At 32.6% G+C, this 23,827-nt stretch overlaps 1 protein-coding gene across 11 annotated transcripts in view; it reads right to left on the reverse strand.

The window, feature by feature from the left end:
* Positions 1-23,827, reverse strand: part of DMD (dystrophin) — a 2,282,798-nt gene that overhangs the window by 1,393,244 nt on the left and 865,727 nt on the right. For all 11 annotated transcript variants that reach the window (XM_032285804.1, XM_032285805.1, XM_032285797.1 and 8 more), the window contains 4 exons: positions 21,374-21,554; positions 7,946-8,091; positions 4,526-4,738; positions 910-1,023 (listed from right to left, as the gene is read on the reverse strand). In XM_032285804.1, the coding sequence (XP_032141695.1) occupies positions 910-1,023; positions 4,526-4,738; positions 7,946-8,091; positions 21,374-21,554 (654 nt within the window). The remainder of the gene's footprint in view (positions 1-909; positions 1,024-4,525; positions 4,739-7,945; positions 8,092-21,373; positions 21,555-23,827) is intronic.

Raw genomic sequence — 23,827 nt, forward strand, 5'->3', positions numbered from 1 at the left:
AGAAAATGTAAAATTAGGGCTCATGGCATTACATATGGATTTTTGTCTTTTAAAATCTGAGATACATAGATATTGATATAGGCGGTTACATGACAGTCTTGCAAAAAATGTTCAATGGTTATTATGGCATAAATGCAGCAGGGAATTATTTGTATTCTACTTAAAAACAAAAGAAAAGAAATTTAATATTTCTGGTTACAAAAACGTGTGAAAATGGCTTCATACTTTACTGTCTTTATTAGTGTTTTCATTTTCAAACACAGGATATTGCAGAAATTGTTTATAGCATAATGGGTGTGAAGGTTATTTGTGAGGTGGATTTCCTTTTTTTAGCTTGTATTGTAAATAAAATTCTTTAAAGAGCAAGATTATTTTCTTCATGTTGCATGACAATGGTATAATGAATATTATTTCAAAACCGCATAATAGTACAGTATGTCATACATGATGAGAACAACAACACAGTATGAATAATAATTTGTCATAAGAAATAACAAGTAGCTCAGTGGATTCTTCACCTTTAAATTATACTGCATTTTATAGTAAAATAATGTTATCAAGTGAGGCTGAGTCAAAGGCAATGTTTTGTCAGTTTCTCACTTAGTCCAGGGTTTCTCAACACTGGCACTTCTGACATGGTAGATTGTGCAATTCTTTGTTGTAGAGGGATGTTGTATGGACTGTAGGATATTTAGCAGCATCTCTGTCCTTTAACTACTAGACACCAGTAGCATCTAACCATCCCTACCTGCCAACCCAGTTGTGACAATCCAAAATGTCTACAAACATTTTTTTAAAACTCTGCTGAGGAGAGGAGGGCAAAATTCACCCTGGCTATAAAACACTGATCTAACCAAATAATATTCATATACAATTACTCATATTAAAGACATCACATAAAAATCTTACTCTGCACTGTTTCAGCTGCTTTTTTAGAATTTCTGAATCCCCAAGGGCAGGCCATTCCTCCTTCAGAAAAACATCAACTTCAGCCATCCATTTCTTCAGAGTTTGTATGTGATTCTGAAATGTGACCCATTATAAGGCATGATTAGTGTGCTGATTACTTCTAACACAATTCATCATCATGTGATGTCTAAACACCAGCCCTAAAACAATTCCCATGTTTAAAGGATGTCACTAAGCAGCTCTTGAGAAAAAGAATATTTTTACTAAGACCACATTTTTATGGTCTACTGTATGAGCACTGGTGTGCGAAGTCTGTTATTGTTAAAAATAAAAAATTACTACCAAATGTGGTTTTATGATGTTACTCTCGAGAACATTAAATCATATCCCCCTCTAGAGAAATTTTAAGTTACAAAACAACTCATGAGAATACTAACAATGTGCCCTTACAGTACATAAAACAAACTGTGAACAATAAACTCAATGTAATCGTGTCTTTATAGCCTCCCTAAACCCAAACTTTCACAAATTGTTTTCTCTAGTTGACAGTTTAAATAGTCCTTCCAGTTGGGAACTTTCAGACTAAGATTTTGTCATAAAGAGAGAGCTTTTGCTTTTATTTAACAGTATGAAGTAATGATCAGGTAAAAATAATCATCTTTTATCATTTACAAATAGCCAATACCTCCCACCTATGATTCTTTCCCATATTACCTTTTGCTTCTGCTGTTTTCCCACTTATAAAAAGTATGATGCAAATATGCTGTCTACATGTGTTATTTTCCTCCATTTTACTTCAATTTCTATTGAAAATATGTACTCCATAGAAAGTTTCCCCTTTAATAGGATTATTAATAATTTTTAAAGTGTTTATCTAAACCAGATAACTTCAACATCATCACCTTGCTGTCATCTTTCAAGTCTACGTTTCCTCTTCTTCCACATCTTCAGTGTCCTTGTTCACGTCTTACTATTGACTCCATTACTGCATTAGCTCGTTTTGATATCTGCCTCAGACTTACCTCATTCTAATTATTGATCTACAGTGATGCCAGTAATCTTCTCCTCTCCTCCTTCATCTTGTGAGGGTAGTGTTTTGAAAACACAAGTGGAATCGTATATTTCCCTTTTTAAAATAATCAATAGCAGTTTTTCTCACTAAATTGTTGCTATTGTTATTAGTCTCATCACCATTAGATTAAAACCCAGATTGTAAAACGTGGCATCCAAGGCTATTCACTGTCTACTTTCAAACCATTTTTCCAACCATAATATTTTATTAATCCCCAGATATATTATCTCCCCAATGTTGAACTTATTCCAGTTAATTGAAAATGCCACTATTATGCTTTGTCAAGAACCCTTTCTTTGTCACTATTAGGTAACTAAATTCTACCTATTCAATGTATAGCAGAGATAACCTATGTTCCAATCATATTTCATAAGCCTTTTTTTGAGTTTGTGTTGGATCTCCTTATTGTGATAAACTTTCCCATACCGCTTATTTTATTTACTGTACAAGGCTGAGTAATGTTACCCTCAAGATGTCCACACCCTAATCTCTGAAACATGTGAGTACATTACCTAACATGACAAAAAGGACTTTGAAGATGTGAATACCTTAAGGATTTTGAGATAGAGAGATTATACTGGATCAACCAGCTGGGCATAATGTAATCATAAAGGTTCTAACTAAGAAGAAGGCAAAACAAAGAGTAGCACAGGGAGAGAAAGGAAAGAAGGAGAGATAGAAAGAAAGGGAGATGGAGATAGAGAGGGAAAGATGAATTGATGCTGCACGATGTTACACTGCTGACTTCGAAGATGGACGATAGGGACATGAGCCAAGGAATGCTTCTAGAAGCTAAAAACGTAAAACGTAAAAATTTCTAGATGCTAAAAGCTTCTAGTAGTAAAACAGACTGTCTCTCTGAGCCTCGAAAACAGACACAGTCCTGCCAACATCTTAATTTTAGCCCACTGAGACTAATTCTGAACTTCTGACTTCCAGGACTCTAATATAATAAATTTGTGTTGTTCGAAGCCATTGAATTTGTTAGGAATGCCATGGGAACTGAGTAGATAAATTACTCCTTCACTAGAATGTAGGCTCACTGATGACAAGAGCCATGTAATTGTGCCCTCATGGGCCACTGGTCTTGGCCAATAAGGGATAACTTCATGCAGTATTTACATAGGTATGCGTGTACACATATGTTTATAAATAAAGACATGCTATACATTAAATAATGTTTTAGGTTTGCTTAGTGTTTTGGTTTATAAAAGGTAAGGACAAAAGCTAAGTAGCTAGTCTGGAATTCAAATCTGGAAGCATCTTGTTGCAATGTTTTTCAATCATACCTTAATGTTTTCGACATTTCCTTCTCAGCATTAACATTTTTCACAATAAATGACCACTCAAGGTACACATTACTCACCTCATTAAATATTTTAGGCTTTCAGACCTTAATGCAATCTTTGGTTTACTGTTTTTCTTTAGCTTGAGTGGTTGTTAGTATGGTGGCACTATTCAAACAAATTAAGTCAGTAGAATTTGGTTTGAGAAACAAGTGATGTGCTAAAATTTAAGCATATAATTACATATGAAATATGGTGATAAAGTAATTTATTACTATATATTACATATGTAACATTAATATACATATGTAACATGTCACATATGATATATGATTACATTATATATAATGTATATATGTACATGATATATAATTCCATTATACGTGTGTATGTGAATATATATTATATGTATATACAAATAATGTGTTTATGTGTATACATATATACACATATATACCGAAGCGAAAAATGCCAATAAAACAGATTCTCTTTTAAATCCTCCAAAACAGAAACAGTTCTGCTGACACCTTAATTTTAGCCCACAGAGACTAATTCTGAATTTCTGACCTCCAGAACTGTGATATAATAAATTTGTGTTGTTCAAAGCCATTAAATTTGTGATAATTTCTTAGGAGTGTCATAGAAGATTAATACACCTACATTTCTCATACACATATACATATAGGAAATTATACATAATGGAATTTATATATAATACAATCATATGACTCTATCACCATATTTTATATATAATAGCACATGTAGGAAGCACAGCTGAATCATACATTTTTATAAGTGGCAAAACAGCAGAAACAAAATGTAATATAAGAAATAATCATATATAAACTATAGTTATATATATATATAAAATGGTTACATTATACATATGTATAACGTATATACACATAACTGTTTTCTTGTTATAAGCTAAATGATTACCTATAACTTAAAAGACAACCAGACTAAAGGAATGATTGGTTCTGAAAATTATTCAACTAAAAGCATGTTTAATTCCTATTGGCATTAGTGAAAATAGCAAATTAATTCTAAAAAGTAATCTAAGAAAACTCTTATTCCTTTCTTAGAAGGAATAAGTAAATCACTATCCTTTGTAAAAGACTCATGTCTTTTCATCTTATCACTAACTTTGAAAGATGCTGGAGTTCAAATGTTTATGTACCTTTACAGTTTACAGTATATTGTTAGGGAAACAAATAAGTAAAGAAAAATGAGTGTAGAAAGTAAAATCTTGAATTACCTGAATTTTTCTGAGTTTATTCATTTGCTCCTCTAGCTTTTGACAATGCTCAACCAGCTGGGAGGAGAGCTTCTTCCAGCGTCCCTCAATTTCTTCAAATTCTGATTGATATCTGCGGCTAATTTCAGAGGGTGCTTTCTTTGACATCTCTTTCACAGTGGTGCTGAGATAGTTTAGGCCACTTTGTTGCTCTTGCAGAGAACTTTGTAAAGCCTCAAAAAAAAAATTAAGTACATTTATACTAATTGATGATTAATAATTGATGAGTTTCAGTTAAATTTACTATACTTAAAATGAAATCTATGTGATTCAAATATGTAAACAAAGTAGATGATCTTATAACAGTTATAAACATCTAGTGGTAATTTAAATTTTACATATTACCCTAAGAGTAACTTGCATATTATTTAGTGATATTTTATTTAATACTCCATATGTATTTTTCTAAACAATGTCAAATGTATCTCAAAACTGTATCTTACAGAGCCAAAGAGTTTTGGTGGATATAATTTTGCTGATTTAAGTGTATATATTAATAACTGCATTTGTGATAAAGTTAATGGGATTGAAGTTAATTATACTGACCTTTCAGAAAAACAAACTCTAATCTCTCTACATAAAGCTATAGCTAATAATATTGATATGTGAAATAGAAATACTTATTGAATAATCTAGGTACTTAATATTTTATATTTCCAAAAAATGTTATTCTGTTATGTAGAACTATGGTGGAATTCAAGGATAATTTTGCAGGAAATTTATAAAATTTATTTACACTTATTCTGTATAACACATGCAATCTCTTATAGTAGGATGCCAAGTTTAGGCTTCCCCTATATAATATTTACTTAAATGTTGCTTTCTCTTTATAAAATAATAAAGGCTCATGATTAAAAGTGGAAAAAAGAGAACTACTAGGATTTTATAGAACTTTTCAATTTTTTCTATGTATAGCTAAATATTAAATATATAATCATATTATATGCACACATAGACAGTTGTTCTTTCTCATATAATGTGACCTATAGCAACCAAAAATTTGGCAAACATCTAACTTTTATAGTTTCATAGTATTCTATGACTATTTCATGGTAATTAATTTTTTTTGCTTTACTTTTTTAACTTCACTTTTATTTTACTTTTTAAAATTGTTCCCCTATGACTGATTATTTAGATAATATCTAGCATGTAACTACATTTTGAACTAGGTATTTTATTGTCAGCATTTGCCCATGTCATTGGATATTTTTCAAAAACAAAAATTGTAATGGCTTCTCTAGTTTAACAACTTCCATCATTAGCTCTACAATTTAATTTCTAGTTTTCCACTCTTGTAAATTATGTTTATCTCTATCTATTTATCTAGCCACCCATTCATCTATCAATCAATGTCCTATTTATCTCAAGTTCCATTTATATCTTTGAGTAGATTGTGATTATTTTTGTAAGATATAGACTTCATGGAAATTACATTAATGTACTTGTATGTTATTGGGATGCACTGAAGAGTTAACTCCAGTAAAATTTATATTGAATTTACATTTCCAGAAGTAAGAGAGAATTTTTTGTTCTTCACTTCCAAATCTGTACTTACATCATTTTTGTGTGTGAACACAATTTAGTATGCTAAAAAGATAACCCATTTTATGAATTTTTTTACTTCTTCAGTTACAATTTAAGTAACAATTATTCATAGGATTATTATGCATATATATCTCCTTTTGAAGTCTGCGTTATTCAAGACTTTCTTCCTTACAGAAAAAAAATTTTCTTGGTATCATATTTCTTCAAAATTGTCTCTGGTATTTTTACAATGTTTGTGAGTGCTTCCATTGATTTTTATGCTTCTCCACCTAAAGTTTTATAACATTATTATTTTAAAAATTTTCCAAAGTTTATGCTTACCCACATTTCTTGAACATTTGATTATATGTGGTTTTTATTTTGTTGTAACTTTGGGGAAAATGTTGAAACCTCATTTTTTTGTTACTTAATACATTTCCTGATAATATTTATGAACAATTATTTTCTTTCCTCGCTATCTATTTCACTGGAAATAGTTTCTTCTGCTCATCGAATTGCCTTTTCTTATGTGTTTTCTCCACTTTCTTTATTGTTTCAAGTTTTTTACTCTTATTTTTAAAAGTTTATTAGTTCTATTAGGCCACACATTTTTCCAAATAAACTTTGGAATCATTCTGCCAAGCATTAAAAACTACAACAAAAGAAAATAAATAAAGGTTAAACAGCTACCATTTGGTATTATAGTAGAATAAATATCTAAATAAGACACTATAGACACTATATAACAAAAGTTGTTTAAGTATATATTCCTTTGAATACATTTCCTAAAAAAATTTCAACACACAGAAAAAGATTCTATATGATAAAGTTAAAATTTGAATTTTTAAAACATTTTTCTTGAAGTACACATATTAGCTCTGAACTATAATATGTTTTCATGTCTAAAGAAACAGAAAACTATTGACTATATGATATACTATTTTAAAATTAATAGGAAAAGTATCTAAAATATTTTATAAATTATTTATTTCATTTCCCATATCAGTATTTTATCTTTGCTGATATAAGGATGTTAAAACATGTAGCTATTAGAATTCAACTTTCTCATTACAATATTACATAAAATTAACATTTAAATTTAAACTAATTTTATAAACACAACCAGCCCTCCATATTTGTGGATTCTGAATCGGTGGATTCAATCAACTACTAATAAATAATACTTGAAAAAACATAATTACATCCTTACTAAACATGTAAGACTTTTTTTATTGTCACTTTCCTAAATAATCTAGTATAACAACAATTTTTATAGTATTTACATTGTATTAGACATAAGTAATCTGGAGATGATTTAACATATATCGGAGAATGTACATAAGTTATATGCAAATATTACACCATGTATATAAAGGACTTGAGCATCTATGAATTCTGATATTCATAGGAATTCCTGGAACCGATTCCCCATGGATACCCAAGGATGACTATGCACTGATTTTACCCATCTGTTTGAGAGTTAGAGGAGTTACAAATAAAGAAGCAAGGGAGGTAAATAACACCATGGCTTTTCGAATAATCAAAATCAGTATGTCTGAAAATGCATGCTAAACTAAAAATATACTTCATAAATAGATCATATCATTGTTTTCAAAAACAGCATATATATATGCCTATATATATATATATATATATATATATATATATATATCTCCATAAATAGAGAGTGTATACATAAATAATACTTTGAAGTCTCATTTTCCTTTGCTCAATGGGCAAACTACCATACTTGCCACAATTATTTAAATTCTACTATTATTTAAAGGTTACATCAATGTGATTGTTTGATAAATAAGAGGACTGCTTTATTGTTTTGACATTCAAATTTTCACAAACCTGCAATTCCCCGAGTCTCTGCTCCATGATTTCATACTCGGTGACACTGAGCTGAGGTATAGAGAGTTTGGTTTCTGATTGCTGGATCCACGTCCGGATGGTACTCATTGTCTCCTGATAGCGCGTGGGTGGCAAAGTGTCAAAAACTTTATCAAAAGGGAAAAAAGGATGAGAATCAATAAACTGTTTCACACTTTGCCATGTTTTCCTAAATTGTCAGCAAACTCAATCATATTACTATTTTCAAATATTAGCAAAATTAGAAAATCTGAAATGCATATTTGAATATAACTATGAAGATACATTCCTGTTACATGTGTTTGCCAGAGACCTTACATATATTACATTAAATTCACAAATCAGCCCATAAATTCTGTATTGTTTAATTCATTTATAAGGTCAGGAAACAGAAAAACAGATAAGGTCAGAAAACAGAAAAACAGAGAAGCTGAGTAATTTGCCCAAGGTCATACAGATGGTATTTGGAGAAACCGAGCAGAGTCCAATTATATCTGATATTGAAAGGCTACTCTCTTTCTGTGCTATCATTTGCCTTTGGAAAAAAAAAGTATCATTATTCAAAGCCCTTGATTTTTAAATTATATCATGTCATGTCTAATTTTACCAAAACAAAGCCCATTTATGTATGCTTAGTATATGTATCAAGAACTCTCATAATCATCCCATATATATTATCATTCTTAATTCTTATAATAAACGTGTGAGGTATACATTGTTAATCCCAATTGCAATCGAGAAAACAGGCTTTTAAGAGGCATATATACGTGTGTGTGTATGTGTGTGTGTGTGTGTGTGTGTGTGTATGTGTATAGATATATATAAAATTTTACATGTATAATTATAATATATAAATATGTATATTAAGGAAAGTATTAGAGATACACAGTATGTATATACATACAAGTTTATATGTTTTAAAGTATATGTGTGTGTTTATATATGAAATATCACTTAGGAGGCTACACTGGCCAAGTTGAAAGACATTAGACACAAGATTGAGAATGCTGCAGAGAACTGTAAACGATAAAAAGGGTGTAACATATTTTAGGGATAATCCAAAAGAAATTCTAGAATAAGAAATACAGTAAGTGAAAAATAAGAACTAAGAGCATGGGTTTAACAGCAAATTTGACAGAGGTAAAGAGAGATTTACTAAACCTTAAGATATCTCAGAAGTGGGCAAAGGACATAAACAGTCACTTTTCAAAAGAAGACATATATGAGGCCAACAAACATATGAAAAAATGCTCATCATCGTTGGTAATTAGAGAAATGCAAATCAAAACCACATTGGGATACCATCTTATGCCAGTTAGAATGGCGATCATTAAAATATCTGGTTATGGAGAAACAGGAACACTTTTACACTGCTGGTGGGAGTGTAATTTAGTTCAACCATTAGAAAGACAGTGTGGCGATTCCTCAAAGATCTAGAAATAGAAATTCCATTTGACCTAGCAATCCCATTACTGAGTATATACCCAAAGGATTATAAATCGTTCTATTATAAGGACACATGCACATATATGTTCGTTGTGGCACTATTTACAATAGCAAAGACCTGGAACCAACCCAAATGCCCATCAATGATAGACTGGACAAAGAAAATGTGGCACAAATACACTATGGAATACTATGCAGCCATAAAAAACGATGAGTTCATGTCCTTTGTAGAGACATAGATGAATCTAGAAACCATCATTCTCAGCAAACTGACACAAGAACAGAAAACCAAACACTGTATGTTTTCACTCATAGGCGAGTGATGAACAATGAGAACATGTGGGCACAGGGAAGGGAACAACACTCACTGGGTTAGGTTGGGGGGCGGTGGGTGGAGGGAAAGGGACGGGAGAGACAGTGTGGGGAAAGGAGGGTAGAGAGGGATAACACCGGGAGAAATGCCTGATGTAGGCGATAGGGTTGGGGATGGAGGCAGCAAACCACCACGGCATGTATGTACCTATGCAACAATCCTACAAGATGCAGGATGTGCACATGTACCCCAGAGCCCAAAGTACAATTAAAAAAAAAATTTAAAAAATGCTCATCACTGGTCATTAGAGAAATGCAAATCAAAACCACACTGAGACACCATCTCACACCAGTTAGAATGGTGATCATTGAAAATTTTGGAGACAGATGCTGGAGAGGATGTGGAGAAATAGGAACACTTTTACACTGTTGGTGGAAGTGTAAATTAGTTCAACCATTGTGGAAGACTGTGGCGATTCCTCAAGGACCTAGAAATAGAAATTCCATTTGACCCAGCAATCCCATTACTGGGTATATACCCAAAGGATTATAAATCATTCTATTATAAAGACACATACACACATATGTTCACTGAGGCACTTCTTGCAATAGCAAAGACCTGGAACCAACCCAAATGCCCATCGACGATAGACTGGACAAGGCAAATGTGGCACATATACACCATGAAATACTATGCAGCAATAAAAAATGATGAGTTTGTGTCCTTTGTAGGGACATGGATGAACCTGGAAACCATCATTCTCAGCAAACTGACACAAGAACAGAAAATCAAATACCACAGGTTCTCACTCATTGGCGGGTGTTGAACAATAAGAACACATGGACACAAGGAGGGGAGCATCACACACTGAGGTCTGCTGTGGGGAGCGAAGGGAGGGACAGCAGGGGGGTTGGGGAGGTCAGGGAGGGCTAATATGGGGAGAAATGCCAGATGTAGGTGACGGGGGGATGGAAGCAGCAAACCACACTGCCATGTGTGTACCTATGCAGCAATCCTGCATGATCTGCATATGTACCCCAGAACCTAAAGGACAATTTAAAAAAAAAGAACTACTGATTTGTGTGCATTAATCTTGTATCTGGAAACTTTGCTGAATTATTTTATCAGCTATAGGAGCTTTCTGGAGGAGTCTTTAGGGCTTTGGAGGTAAATGATCCTATAGTCAGCAAACACTGATACTTTGACTTTCTCTTTACTGCTCTGGATGCCCTTTATTTCTTTATCTTGTCTGATTACTCTAGCTAGGATTTCAAGTACTATGCTGAAGAGGAGTGATGAGAGTAACAGATGCATTTATTTGAATACTAGATGATTATTAATAAATAAAGGCCAAAAGAGACCTTATAAATAGCAGTGAAGTAAAGGAGTATTTAGTTACAAAGAAGCAAATGATTGCGTCTGAGATGTCGTTTCTGCAAATGATCTGGAAGGAGAGAGGACTATGGGCAGACACAAAGCAGTATGTTGGATGGATCATAAGCTTCATAAAATTTTTTTTAATTGCACTTGAACTAATGTCTACTTTTTTACTTCTGTTTAATGAAAACTGAAACACTTCAGTTTCTGAACCATTAATCGTTTTCCATATAACTTCTGATCGGTATTTAGGAAGAAGACTTGAAGTCCTCCCACTGAGAGCTAAACCAAAATTCCACTCTGTTTTGACAGAAGACAGAACTACTTATAAAAGTGGAAAGTGTAGAAAAAATTACTTCACAAAATTATAGAGATGATACAGGACATCAGGAAACAATGAAGAAATGTCCTACTAAGTGAGCTATATTTTCTCAAAGTTTAGTTTATCGACCAGTAAAATATAAGCTGTATTTTAAAAAGTTATACCCTAAGGTAATAAAGATTAATCATATACATCTTCTTTTCTTTAAGACAAGGTCTCATTCTGTCACCCAGGCAGGATTGCTGTGGTGCAATCATGGCTCACTGCATCCTCGGCCTCCCAGGCTTACTGATCCTCCCATCTCAGCCTCCTGAATAGCTAGGACTGCAGGCATGTGCCACCATGCCAGGTTAATTTTTTTCTATTTTTCATAAAGATGAGGTCTCCCTTTGTTCCCCAGGATGGTCTCAAACTCCTGGACTCAAGCAATCCTCCTGCCTCAGCCTTGTAAAGTGTTGAGATTACAGGTATGGACCACCACACATGTCCTTTACATACATCTTAAATATGATTAAAATCACCTAACTTTTGCAATGTGTTTATGCTGTCATTATTTACATATTCACAGAATGTATTAATTCATTAACTCCAGTATTTTTAACAGTGAAGGTGTATGTTTAACATGTTTAAATGGAAAATACTAAATTTACAACCATTTCAAACTCACTGAGAATGCAATATTTTCCTCTGAATTATAAGCACTGGTTATAATATAAAGCTATAATTTTATTTTAGTCATAATTCAAAGCTCATAGTTTTCATTCAATCCATTCTCCAGCACCTAACAAAATTGAGGGTGGCTGATTATCTGTCAATTACTTCTGAGTGCCAAAGATGGGCAACATATCTGAGATGAGATCCTCTCATTTGCTACTAGTCTTCTATTCAACAAATCTTTATGATATTTATTGCATGTATCTATGCTAAACGATCCAACAACTGAATTTCACAGTAATCGTTTCATAATGGTAAACTATAATTAAAACATACATATTTTCAATTCCTCCTTGCATGCTAACCTTCATCCTAAATTGGTTTTAAATTCATTTGAAGCTGATCATTTCAAATCTGTTGGAAATTCTTTTGTAGCTTTGTTTTAAGACATACACTTCCAGAGATTAGTTTGGGAATCTGTTCATCTAATACAATTTCTGAGGCAAGCTGGAAAACAAAACAAACAAAAAATGCACACACCTACAAACATAAATATTGCAATTTCTTTTTATGCTTTTCTTATGTGGAATGTAGCAACGCCAGGTAATGACTGCAAGGATTGCTATCAAGGTTCAGGAAATGCTTGAGAAATTTGCAACTGTGTAGAATATCTCATTCAAACCATGCATGCCAGTGGAGAATTCTAAATCTGTTTCAGATAAGTTGAAAGAAAAAGTTTTACGTAGAACCCAGTGTACCCAAGGGCAGACTCAGTATGAGCTGGCCTACCTACTAGTCAGAGAGATACATGTAGATGCTGCCCTTGTGATCCCAACATAGGAGCAGAAATACATCAGCTCCATCTAGGGAAATTCACTTTTTTCTTTTTATGTAGAAATAGAGATTAATAATCCAACAGTTAAGTTTATCTTTACTGACTGCAATAAGACAATAAACATATCCAATATAAAAACCTACCATCTTAAAAGACCTCAATTCTACTGACATCCTTTGACTCAGCCCAGAATCATGAAAAACATGGCATGAAGATTTAACATTTAACCAATATATTGCTTATAAATATGGGTTTTACCTCAAAAGAAAGTATTCTTATGACACTTACTATTCTGTTGCTAAAGCACCATTTAAAAATGCAGATATCTTTTTAATGTTATTAGCGAAATATATTCAACAAAATGTAAATTAATATAAGTGATTGCAAGCTTGGAAGCACATGCTGTAAATTATTGGGAAATAAAAATGAAGGGCTCCTATTCTATGCTACCATTTGTCTTGAAAACTAAATATATATATGTGTGTGTATATATATATATATATATATATTCCATTAATATCTAGACATTTAATATGTGAAGGATGGAACTGATAAAGTATAGGCAAGCTGACATCTAAAATTATAGTAGAGGAATAGAAAAAGATGTTTTCTGTACCTTTTGTTTAAAAACTGCTTGTCTCTAACCAACTCTTAAAAGAGGAAGAGGCTAAAGGGAAAAGAAGAGGAGAGCAAAGGACAAACCGAAAGAGGCAAAGCAAGAATATTTTGTCATAAACAAAAGCACTAAGGATGAAATTAGGTGTTAGGTTTTTTAATACACGTTAGTCTATGTCAAGGACAAACTCCTTTAACTGGAAAGCAAGATAAACAGAGACTTATAGTGAAAATTCAGAAAGATATAACTATCATGATAATGAGATCTCAGAGCAGTCGGTTATACATGACATTTCACGGAAAAAAAAACTCTGTCCTCTTAAAAAATAGAACTACTCAGAAAATAGGCACTGAAACATCAGACAATGTACAGAGTAGAGAGAAGACAGCTATGCCATCGAATAAGGTAGCGAATGGCTACATGACCGGTGAGCACTTGAAATGTGGGCAGTTTGAATTGAGATGTTCCGTACATATAAAGAAATGTGAAATATTGGAGAGTTAGTACAAAAAGAATGTAGAACTATTTTTACATTTCAAAATTTTGATTCTATGTTGAAACAATATTTCGAAATGACTTCTACCTGTTCATCTGCCAATATGGTTTCTAGAACATTTAAAATTAATATATGGTTCCCATTATTTTTCTATTGGATAGTACTTATATAGAAGCTGGAGAAGGCTCCCATGTAATTCATTTGGGGAGAGAAAGAGATGATATGTTAGTAGTCTTAATAGGGACAGCATTTAAAAGCACTGTTGGTGGGAGTGTAAATTAGTTCAACCATTGTGGAAGACAGTGTGGCGATTCCTCAAGGACTTAGAAATAGAAATTCTATTTGACCCAGCAATCCCATTACTGGGTATATATCCAAAGGATTATAAATCATTCTATTATAAACACACATGCACACTTATGTTCATTGCAGCACTGTTTACAGTAGCAAAGAACTGGAACCAACCCAAATGCCCATTGATGATAGACTGGACAAGGAAAATGTGGCACATATACACCATGGAATACTATGCAGCTATAAAACAGGATGAGTTCGTGTCCTTTGTAGGGACATGGATGAATCTGGAAACCATCATTCTCAGCAAACTGACACAAGAACAGAGAAACAAACACCCCATGTTCTCACCCATAGGTGGGTGTTGAACAATGAGAACACAAGGACACAGGGAGGGGAGCATCACACACTGGTGCTGTTGGGGTAGAATAGGGGTGGGACAGCGGGGGATAGGGAAGTTGGGGAGGGATAACAGGAGGAGAAATGCCAGATATAGGTGACAGGGTTGGAGGCAGCAAACCACATTGCCATGTATGTACCTGTGCAACAATCCTGCATGTTTTGCACATGTACTGCATAACCTAAAGTGCAATAAAATATATACATATACATTCAAAAAAGAGTCATGCTGTGACTATGAAATCAATTCCAACTTAAATTCCCCATCATTACCTGTGGGGGAAAACAATGCATTGCACGTATGTATAGAAGAAGAAGTCATGACATATATGTACTTTGGAAAAATACTCAACTTGAGCCTTTAATTCCCTGCCAACCGTATGCCGAACTTGTTCTTATTCCCCATGATCAATCTAAAGTCTCAGAGACAATACAACCAGCAAAGTTTCCAAACTTTATTAAATACCATAGAAAATGACAAAAGTAAGCATTTCTCTAAAATGTGAACACTGACAAAGGTGTCAAGAAATAAGACAGGACCTACAATATATGATGATTAACATACTATAAATGTTTCTTCAGATAATTAGAAGTGCAAAGAAGTCTGAATATAACTTGAATTTCTAACGCCAACATATAAGTTGTTTCCTTAGTTTGAAATACAAGGATCTTTGTGATTGGGAATTCAATCAAGATTTTAGCCCAGTTTTCAATCAAAATCAATATTCTATCCTCCAATAAAAATACGTCATTTAATTGCTTCATGTATTTTTGCTTATGCCACTTGTTCTGCTGAAAGTCCCTGTTGGTCAGGCTCCATTTTTACAAAGGGTTTCAGGTGTGGTCTGACATGAGTAAAACAGATGGGTTTATAGGAATTTTATCTAAGATCACGTTAGATTTTCTTTTAAAAGTCATAAAAGTCAAATGAACCAAGTGAACTTGAGGTCATTTTCATAAGTACCACTCTATTATTCACCTTCTGGACAACTGATTTATTTTCCAGTTCAACTGCATTTTTCTAACCAACTTTGTGTAACTGTAAACTACCATGATACTGAAATATTTATCAGAATGTAAGAGTTTTTTTTTTCTTTTGGTGAATTTTCCCTTTTTCACTTTTTGCTAAAAGTAGCTCTATTCACTTAGCCATAATGTCTTCAAAATATCCTGTTAATCTATTTTATATTTAACTGACAAATAATAATTCTGTGTATTTATGTGGTATAACGTGATGTTTTGATTTATGTATGCATTGTAAAGAGATTCACTTGGGCTAATTAACATATTCATCACCTCACCAACTTATCTTTTTTGTGAAGATATTAAAATGTATTCTTTTACCAATTTTGAAATATAGATTTTTATTAACTGTTCCCACCATGCAGTACAAGAGATCACTACAACTTATTCCTCCAGTCTAACTAAAGCTTTCTAGCCTTTGATTAACACCTTCTCTTCCCAACCTTCCTCTTCCTTCTAGTCTCTGGTAACTACCTTTCTATTCTCTGTTTCTATAATTTGACTTTTTTGGATTCCCCATATAAGTGAGACTATATAGTATTTGTCTTTCTTTGGCTCATTTCAGCTAGCATAATGTCCTCCATTTCCATCTACATGGTGGCAAGTGATAGAAACTCCTTTTTAAAGGCTGTATAGTATTTCATTTTGTATATATACCATATATAGACATTGGAATATATAAATATCACTATATATTATATATATATCACCATATATATATATGTATGTGTGTACATATATATGTGTGTATACATATGTACATATATACACACATATATATGGCACGTTTTCTTTATCCATTAATCCTGTGATAGACACTGAGGTTGTTTCCGTATCTTGGCTGTTATGAATAATGCTGAAATGAACATGGCATGGGCAATAAAAGCAAAAACAGACAAATTAGTTGGCATCAAACTGAAAAGTCTCTGCACAGGAAAGGAAACTATTAACAGAGTGAAGAGACAGCTCACATATCAAGAGAAAATATTTGTGAATCACATATCTGTTAAGGAGCTAATAACCAATATATTTAGAAAACTCAAACAACTCAACAGCAAGAAAACAAGTTTCCTGATTTAAAAAATGGGCAAGGGACCTGAACAGACATTTCTCAACATAAGAGGTACCAATGGCCAACAGATATGTCAAAAAAATGCTCAACATCTCTAAACATCAGAAAAATGTGAAAACCACAAAGACATAACACCTTAAACATGTTGAAATTAGCAAGGCTATTTTCAAAATGACGGATGATAAATGTTGGGGAAGCTGTAGAAAAAAGTACACTTGTTCACTGTTGGTGCGAATGTAAATTAGTACAGCCATTTTGGAAAAAAGTATGAGGTTCCTGCCACATAAATTTTATATACATACATGCACATACATATATATGTATATACATATATATGTATATTGCTCTAACTTGGCATTTAGCAAGTTTTCCCATGATTCTTGAGGTCAGTGAACAACTATTTTATCTCACAATAATAAGCACATAGCTTGCTTAAACAAATATTTCCGCTATTCTTGCTCTTGTTGGTATTGATAAAAATAACACAATATTTTTAAAGAAGGGGTTTATGGATAGTTTATCTGGATTCAGGAGTGAAGGAACAATGCAACAGAGTATGTGTCTACTGGAATAAAAGATTCCTTTGCCTAGATGTGTTAAAAATTAAATTTTAAAATAAAAAAATTGATATTTTAAAAAAGAAATTTAGGTCAATTTTCTGACCTGTAGCTAGAAGAGTTAGTTCAGACAAATCTTCGTTTAAATTCCCAGTCTCAGCATCTTAACAGGGAGGGGTAAAGACTAACCACAGAGCTTGAAATTATGACCATGGAGAGCATCCTTGCTGGCTACCCTAAAATTTTCTTCTACAGTCTCTGTAAGAGGCAAAAGTTATTTTGTTGCAATTCTGGCAAGAATCTTCCCTGCTACGCCTCCTCTGATCATCACCTTTTCAAGGGTTGCACTGATTTTTCTTTATCTTATCACAACTGTAGCTTAAGTTTCACCGGACTCTCCCCTGTGTGGCTATTCTTCCCACATATCTCCCTGCTTCTCCTCAGACTTGTATTCCATTTCTTTCTCACATACCAGCTAGAGGGTGAGTTTTTCAAAAATGCAAATAAGGTTACTTAACTTCCTCAACTGAAATTTTGAAAATGTCAACTGCTCCTAAAAATCCAAACTTTTATAGAAGTTTATGGGGATCTTGAGGAATTCTACCCTCATCTTGTCCTAATATTTCCAAGATTTGTTAGGTTCCAGACCTTCTGGCCTCCCTTATGTCTTTGGGATATGCCAAGCCCTTATTCTCACCTTTGGCCATTTGGGTTTCTTTCCATTTCTTTTAATGTCCTTTCTCCAACTTATCCCACAGCTAGCATCTGCACATTCTACAGGTTTGGTTCTAACATCATCTTTCTAGAATCACGGTTTCAGACCCCAAAGTGATTGTAATCTAAAACAACATTCAGATATTCAATTTTATTATCTTTTTTTCTATAAGCTCCATGAAGACATAATACTGCTCTAGATTTTCTCCACCAAGTACATTACCTAGTGCCCAGCACTTTTATGGCACATACCAGGTGTTCAAAAATATTTCTTGAATTTATTAGTGAATGAGTGAGCAAGACACTGTTCTGAAAGCAGTCTAATGGTGGAGAACAGAAGAGAATCATTTTGAAAATTTAGAACATGAAACACTGGCTTTGTCATAACTAATACTGTCATCTTCTCCATTTCTGCAAAGCTAAGCCAAATGAACAAAATTCCTAATAATGTTTTTGACATGTTTTCCACATTGCTAATGAAATAAACTGAAATTACATAACAATTTTTCCCTTATTTACATTTAAAAATAAGGTTTCATTTTTCCTTTTTGTACAATTATATATAACAAACCTGGTGCTGTATTTCTATATTCATCTAGCATGCAGCATGGGTTTTCTGGTTTTCAATTTCTAGAAAAGCATTTTATCAATTGTCATGGGAGACAATTCCGCCCCCTCATCCTCCAAGACCTAGGCAACCACTAATCGTATTTCTGCCTCTACAGATTTGCCTACTGTGGCCATTTTATATCAATAGAATCATATAATATACGATCTTTTGTAACTGGCTTCTTTCACTTAGCATAATGTCTTCAAGAGTAATCCATGCTGTAGTGTGTATCAGTGCTTCATCCCTTTTTATTACACAATAACATTGCATTGTATAGATGTGCCCATTTTCTTTATATAGTCATCAGTTGATGGACATTTGGGTTTATTCTACATTTCGGCTATTATGAATAATGTTGTTAAGAACATTCATGTGTATGATCTAGTTATATAGCATCCCATATCCATCCTTTTAGTTATTCAAACCTCATTAGGTTATTTGTGACATTGGTGTAATAAAAACATATACTCAATGTGTTTCTCTGAGGGTTAGGTAAAATAATGTATAAATTAGTTATTTATAGACTTAAAAGTACTTTGAAAATAGAAAGAATTGTATCTTTTTATATTATTTTCTCCTATCACATCTGTCAGGTAACAACCACCAACTCCTTATATCAATTTTCACCACGGGAAATATATTTCAAAAGCCAGATTTTTGTGAGAAAAGCTAGATTATAAAAGTAAAGAGGAAATAAATGTCACTATGGATGCCTAGGCACTTCTACTAGCTCTTATTTGCTGAAGACTTAATATGTCCAAAGTACCGTGGAGTAATACAAGCCATGAGATTTACTCTATGTTACCAGTTTGGGGATAATGCACACACATGTGCAATTATTTCAAATAATTACAAATTAACAAAATAAACTGCTACATAATTTGATATGCTACATGTTTTCATTCACTATATATATTCCATATTTAAAGGGTTATTTATCAATACCTAGACAAGCATTCCAAAAGGGTGAATAATAACATTAAAGATGTGTTGGTAAAGTGGAAATGAGGAGAATTTATTCAAATATAAATGGAGTGAAAAAGTTGGGAAGTTTTATAAACAATCATCATTTGTAGGTATGAAATTAAAAAAAGAGAAGACATGATACGGATGGATGGATGGATGGATGGATGGATAGCTGTATGAATAGAGATTATATATTATTATATATTTATACTGTAACATCATAGATAAATCTCCATGATTATCAATTGCTATTCTGAACATCTTTAAAGTAAACGATAAAAAGCTGAACTTTAATATAATTAAGAGGTATATATAGATTAAAATAATTTTCCACTGAAAAGACTCCTTTGCCCAACAGCTTTTGTCTAGCCACTAAATATATTTAACTTTAAGGGAAGTTTATGTATTTTATGACAAGTTAAAATACATTAGTGTTAAATAGGTCAGTATTTGAAAATCTAGGACATTTAAAATATTTTCCCAAATTGATTTTACAGAGGCACAGCAACAAGTATACTGAAATCCACTAGAGGGAGCTGGTATTATTTATAAAGCTTTACTACCTGACAGGAAAATAAATCCCTAAGCAAAAACGTCTTTGAAGTACAAAAAAAAAAAAAAAAAAAAAAAAAAAAAAGTAGTTATCCTTTGCTTTATTTAGTTCATTTCATTTTTGTAAAAATGAAAAGCTGGGAAATGAGAAAAGCTTTGTGCATCACTACATTAATTCTGGAAATGATATTATATGGTGAATTCTTTAAATATTTACAAAGAAAAGCAATAGGATAATGTATTTTCCAACTAATTAAAGTTTTAGTAGAAAACAAACATATGTTCCTGTGCTTCCCATAACAAATTTGAGGAAGAGATTTTTTTTCAAAAAATACTTTTATCTTAATGCCTTCAAACCCAATTTTACTTTATAATTCTTTGTGTGTGCACATGAACATATATATGCGTGTATACAGTCAACCAAAAATCCATTTACTATTCCATAAAGGTGGTCATTAATCTCTCTCTGAAAAGAATTTTTGTCTTAAAATTAAGTTGATGAGTAGAGATATTTTGGAGCAGATACTATGTATTAACATCATCTTATTAAAGCAATTCAATGAGAGACAAAAGAAACATCTTGAAAAATTTGCTACTCACATGGTATGAATTTGCATAATTGCTCCACTTTTATCTTTTATCATCAAAGGAAAAAATAGGATTTATGTAATTATAGTGATCCAGTAGTAAAATGTAGCCCAAAGAATAATTTGTCCTTTGCTGAGTTTCAGTTGCCACATGTATGCTACAAGTATAACACTCTTCAGATAAATTGACAGAAGTATTAAAAGATGCCTAGCAAATATCCTTGTACATACAGCAAGCTACACTTAATGAAAGCCTATTCATATGACCTCAACTGCTCTTTTATTTTCTTCAATGTCCAAAACATCTGATTTTGAAATCTACAACCCACCAAGGAGAATCTATGCCCATACAAAACATGTTTTATTTGTTTCTCAAAGTCACGGAATTATTATGATGACAAAAAAATCTAAAGAGAGCATATCTGTTACACCAGTAATTCATTCCTTTTTAATATAGGTTGTGGGGAAAATGGTTCCATGGACAGAAATTACTGTTTCATGTTAGTACTTTCTGGATTTCCCCACAAATAACCAATTTGGAAAATGTCAAGTTAGCCATTTTAGAATGTTTACTTACTTGTCTGTAGCTCTTTCTCTTTGGCCTGCACATCAGAAAAGACTTGGTTAAAATGATTTGTAAAGGCCACAAAGTCTGCATCCAGGAACATGGGTCCTTGTCCTTTCTCTTTCAGGGCTATACTTTGAATTTTTAATCGTTCAATTTGAGGTTGAAGAGCTGAGAGCCGGTTGACTTCATCCTGTGCCATAATTTAGAGGATTGAAAGTAAATAACACTTTTATTTTGCATACATTACATTTTGCAAAAGAAGGTATTACAAAGCAGTCAGGCAAGTTTAGCTTAATACCCTTCAGAAATGTCTGATAAGAAACATCCAGACCATATAGACAAGCCTCTATCACAGGCCACCAACTTAAGGATATATTGGCTCTTTGTTCAATATGTATCATCCTATATGATATTTAAATTTCAAGATGACATAATTTAGAGCATTAATGGGTAAGAATGTGTGCAGTGGACAAGTGTTATGAATGCCCTTAAATCCTTTCCATAAATCAAGTATAGACTGCACCCCTCTTATATAAAAATTATGTGCCTTTGCTTCAAATTCTAAGCTCATTCAACAAACAATATTTTCTCTTACATTTCATTTGTGTAAAATACAAATTATATATGCCCCTACATATATGTATATGTGTATACTATATTGAATTATAAACATATTTTGATATAAATATATAGATTACATATACACATATATAAAATCTATATAACACTTATATGTATGTATATATACATACATGTGTATATACACACACACACATATAAAAATGTATCTATAATCTTCTAACTTTTGTATGGCCTCATTACTTCTGACCAAACAGACAATTGCTGCTTTTTTAATGACGGTGACTGTCCAGATTTCGTCTTGTTGTCCTGGCATAATTATGGGCAGCATGCTCTCTCACTCTCAGTAGCACCCTGGTTTGTATGATCAAATCACATGAACATTGCTGTGCTGTCACTAGCTCATGTGGCTACTGGGCACCTGAAATGTGGCTGCTCCAAATTTAGATGCATTGAAATTACAAAATATGTTTAATTCAGAAGACTTACTAAGAAAAACTGAGAACATAAACTGTCTTAACATTTTTAAATACTGATTAAACTGTGAAATAATAATATTTTTGATAAATCAGGTTAAATAAAATGTACTGTTGAAATTCATTGACTGTTTCTTTTTCCTTTCCTAATGTAGTTTCTACACCACTTAAAATTACATATGTGGCTTGAATTTGTGGCAAGCCCTGTATCTATTTTGACACGCTATTCTCTACATAAATGTTTTCATGCTCTTGTTTCCAGCGAAGCTGGAATTTCTTTGTAATTAATACATATATAATTTGAACTCACAAGGTTTTCACTGCTCTTCTAAAAAGTGTTATTATCATGGCTGCTTACTTATAACTCATATATATGCTGTCTTTAGAAAAAATACTTAAGGATTAGTTACTATTTAATATGGAAAAACAGGATAATTGAAATTTTAAAATTGGAACATGAGACTATTAGAAGAAGAACAAAACACAAAGAATTACAGCAATTCTAAACTGAATTTAAATCTGAGCTTCCTGAAAATCAAAGTAAAAAGGCAAAAAAATAAGGTGATTATTTATGGAGGCATTCATATACTTTCAGAGAGAGAACAACTTTTGTCTTAGGATTGGCTGAGAAATTTATCACATAAATTCTGTCATGGTTGCAAGACTAACTAATACACAATGGTACTTATTCTTACTTTTTAAAGGACAACTTTCAGAAGAATGTGTTTATATGGTTATAACAGTATGAGTTGATTCAGGTAAAATAATCTCTGACGAGTCAATCTTTTTGGTGGGTGAAGATTAAAGATGTTGGGCAAAATGGAGAGGTGACCTGTATTTCTCATTCAAATATAAATCCTCTCAAACAAATGCTAGAAGGTTGGTACATATCCATGGATAAGAAATAAGACAAGAGGTAAAGGGTAATACTCTGTATTTATAGTACAGAAATATGTACATATACTTTGTATACTAGATTTACAAATGATAGCATTGGCATCTGCTGTGAACCATTAATAACCTGATTCACATTTGGCCAGATGGAGGGCCGCCATTTTTCCTGTTTAGGGGGCTATAGAAAGAGCCAACATTATAGCCAAGCGTGCTCTGAAAAACGAAGGGGACTTTGAAATTAATAAAACATTTGGGCGAGTGTTCAGCTGAGACCTTAACATTCTGAGAATAAATCACAGAAGACAAAATTTTCAACTGAAGAAATCAGCATTTAAAAAGATGTCAAAAATCAGCCATTATTTCGATAAAAGGATTTGGTATAGTTGGTTCTTCAGAGTATGGCAACTACTTTGAGTCTGTTTATTCTTTACAATTATATGCTTATCTCATGGAAGCTTTTGTATTTTTCTCAGAAAAGGGTTCTTGAATTTCTTCCAATTCTAAAAAGGCTCTC

Source organism: Sapajus apella, unplaced genomic scaffold (assembly GCF_009761245.1).
Source record: "Sapajus apella isolate SASKATOON/1434 unplaced genomic scaffold, GSC_monkey_1.0 scaffold17, whole genome shotgun sequence".
NCBI lineage: Eukaryota > Metazoa > Chordata > Mammalia > Primates > Cebidae > Sapajus > Sapajus apella.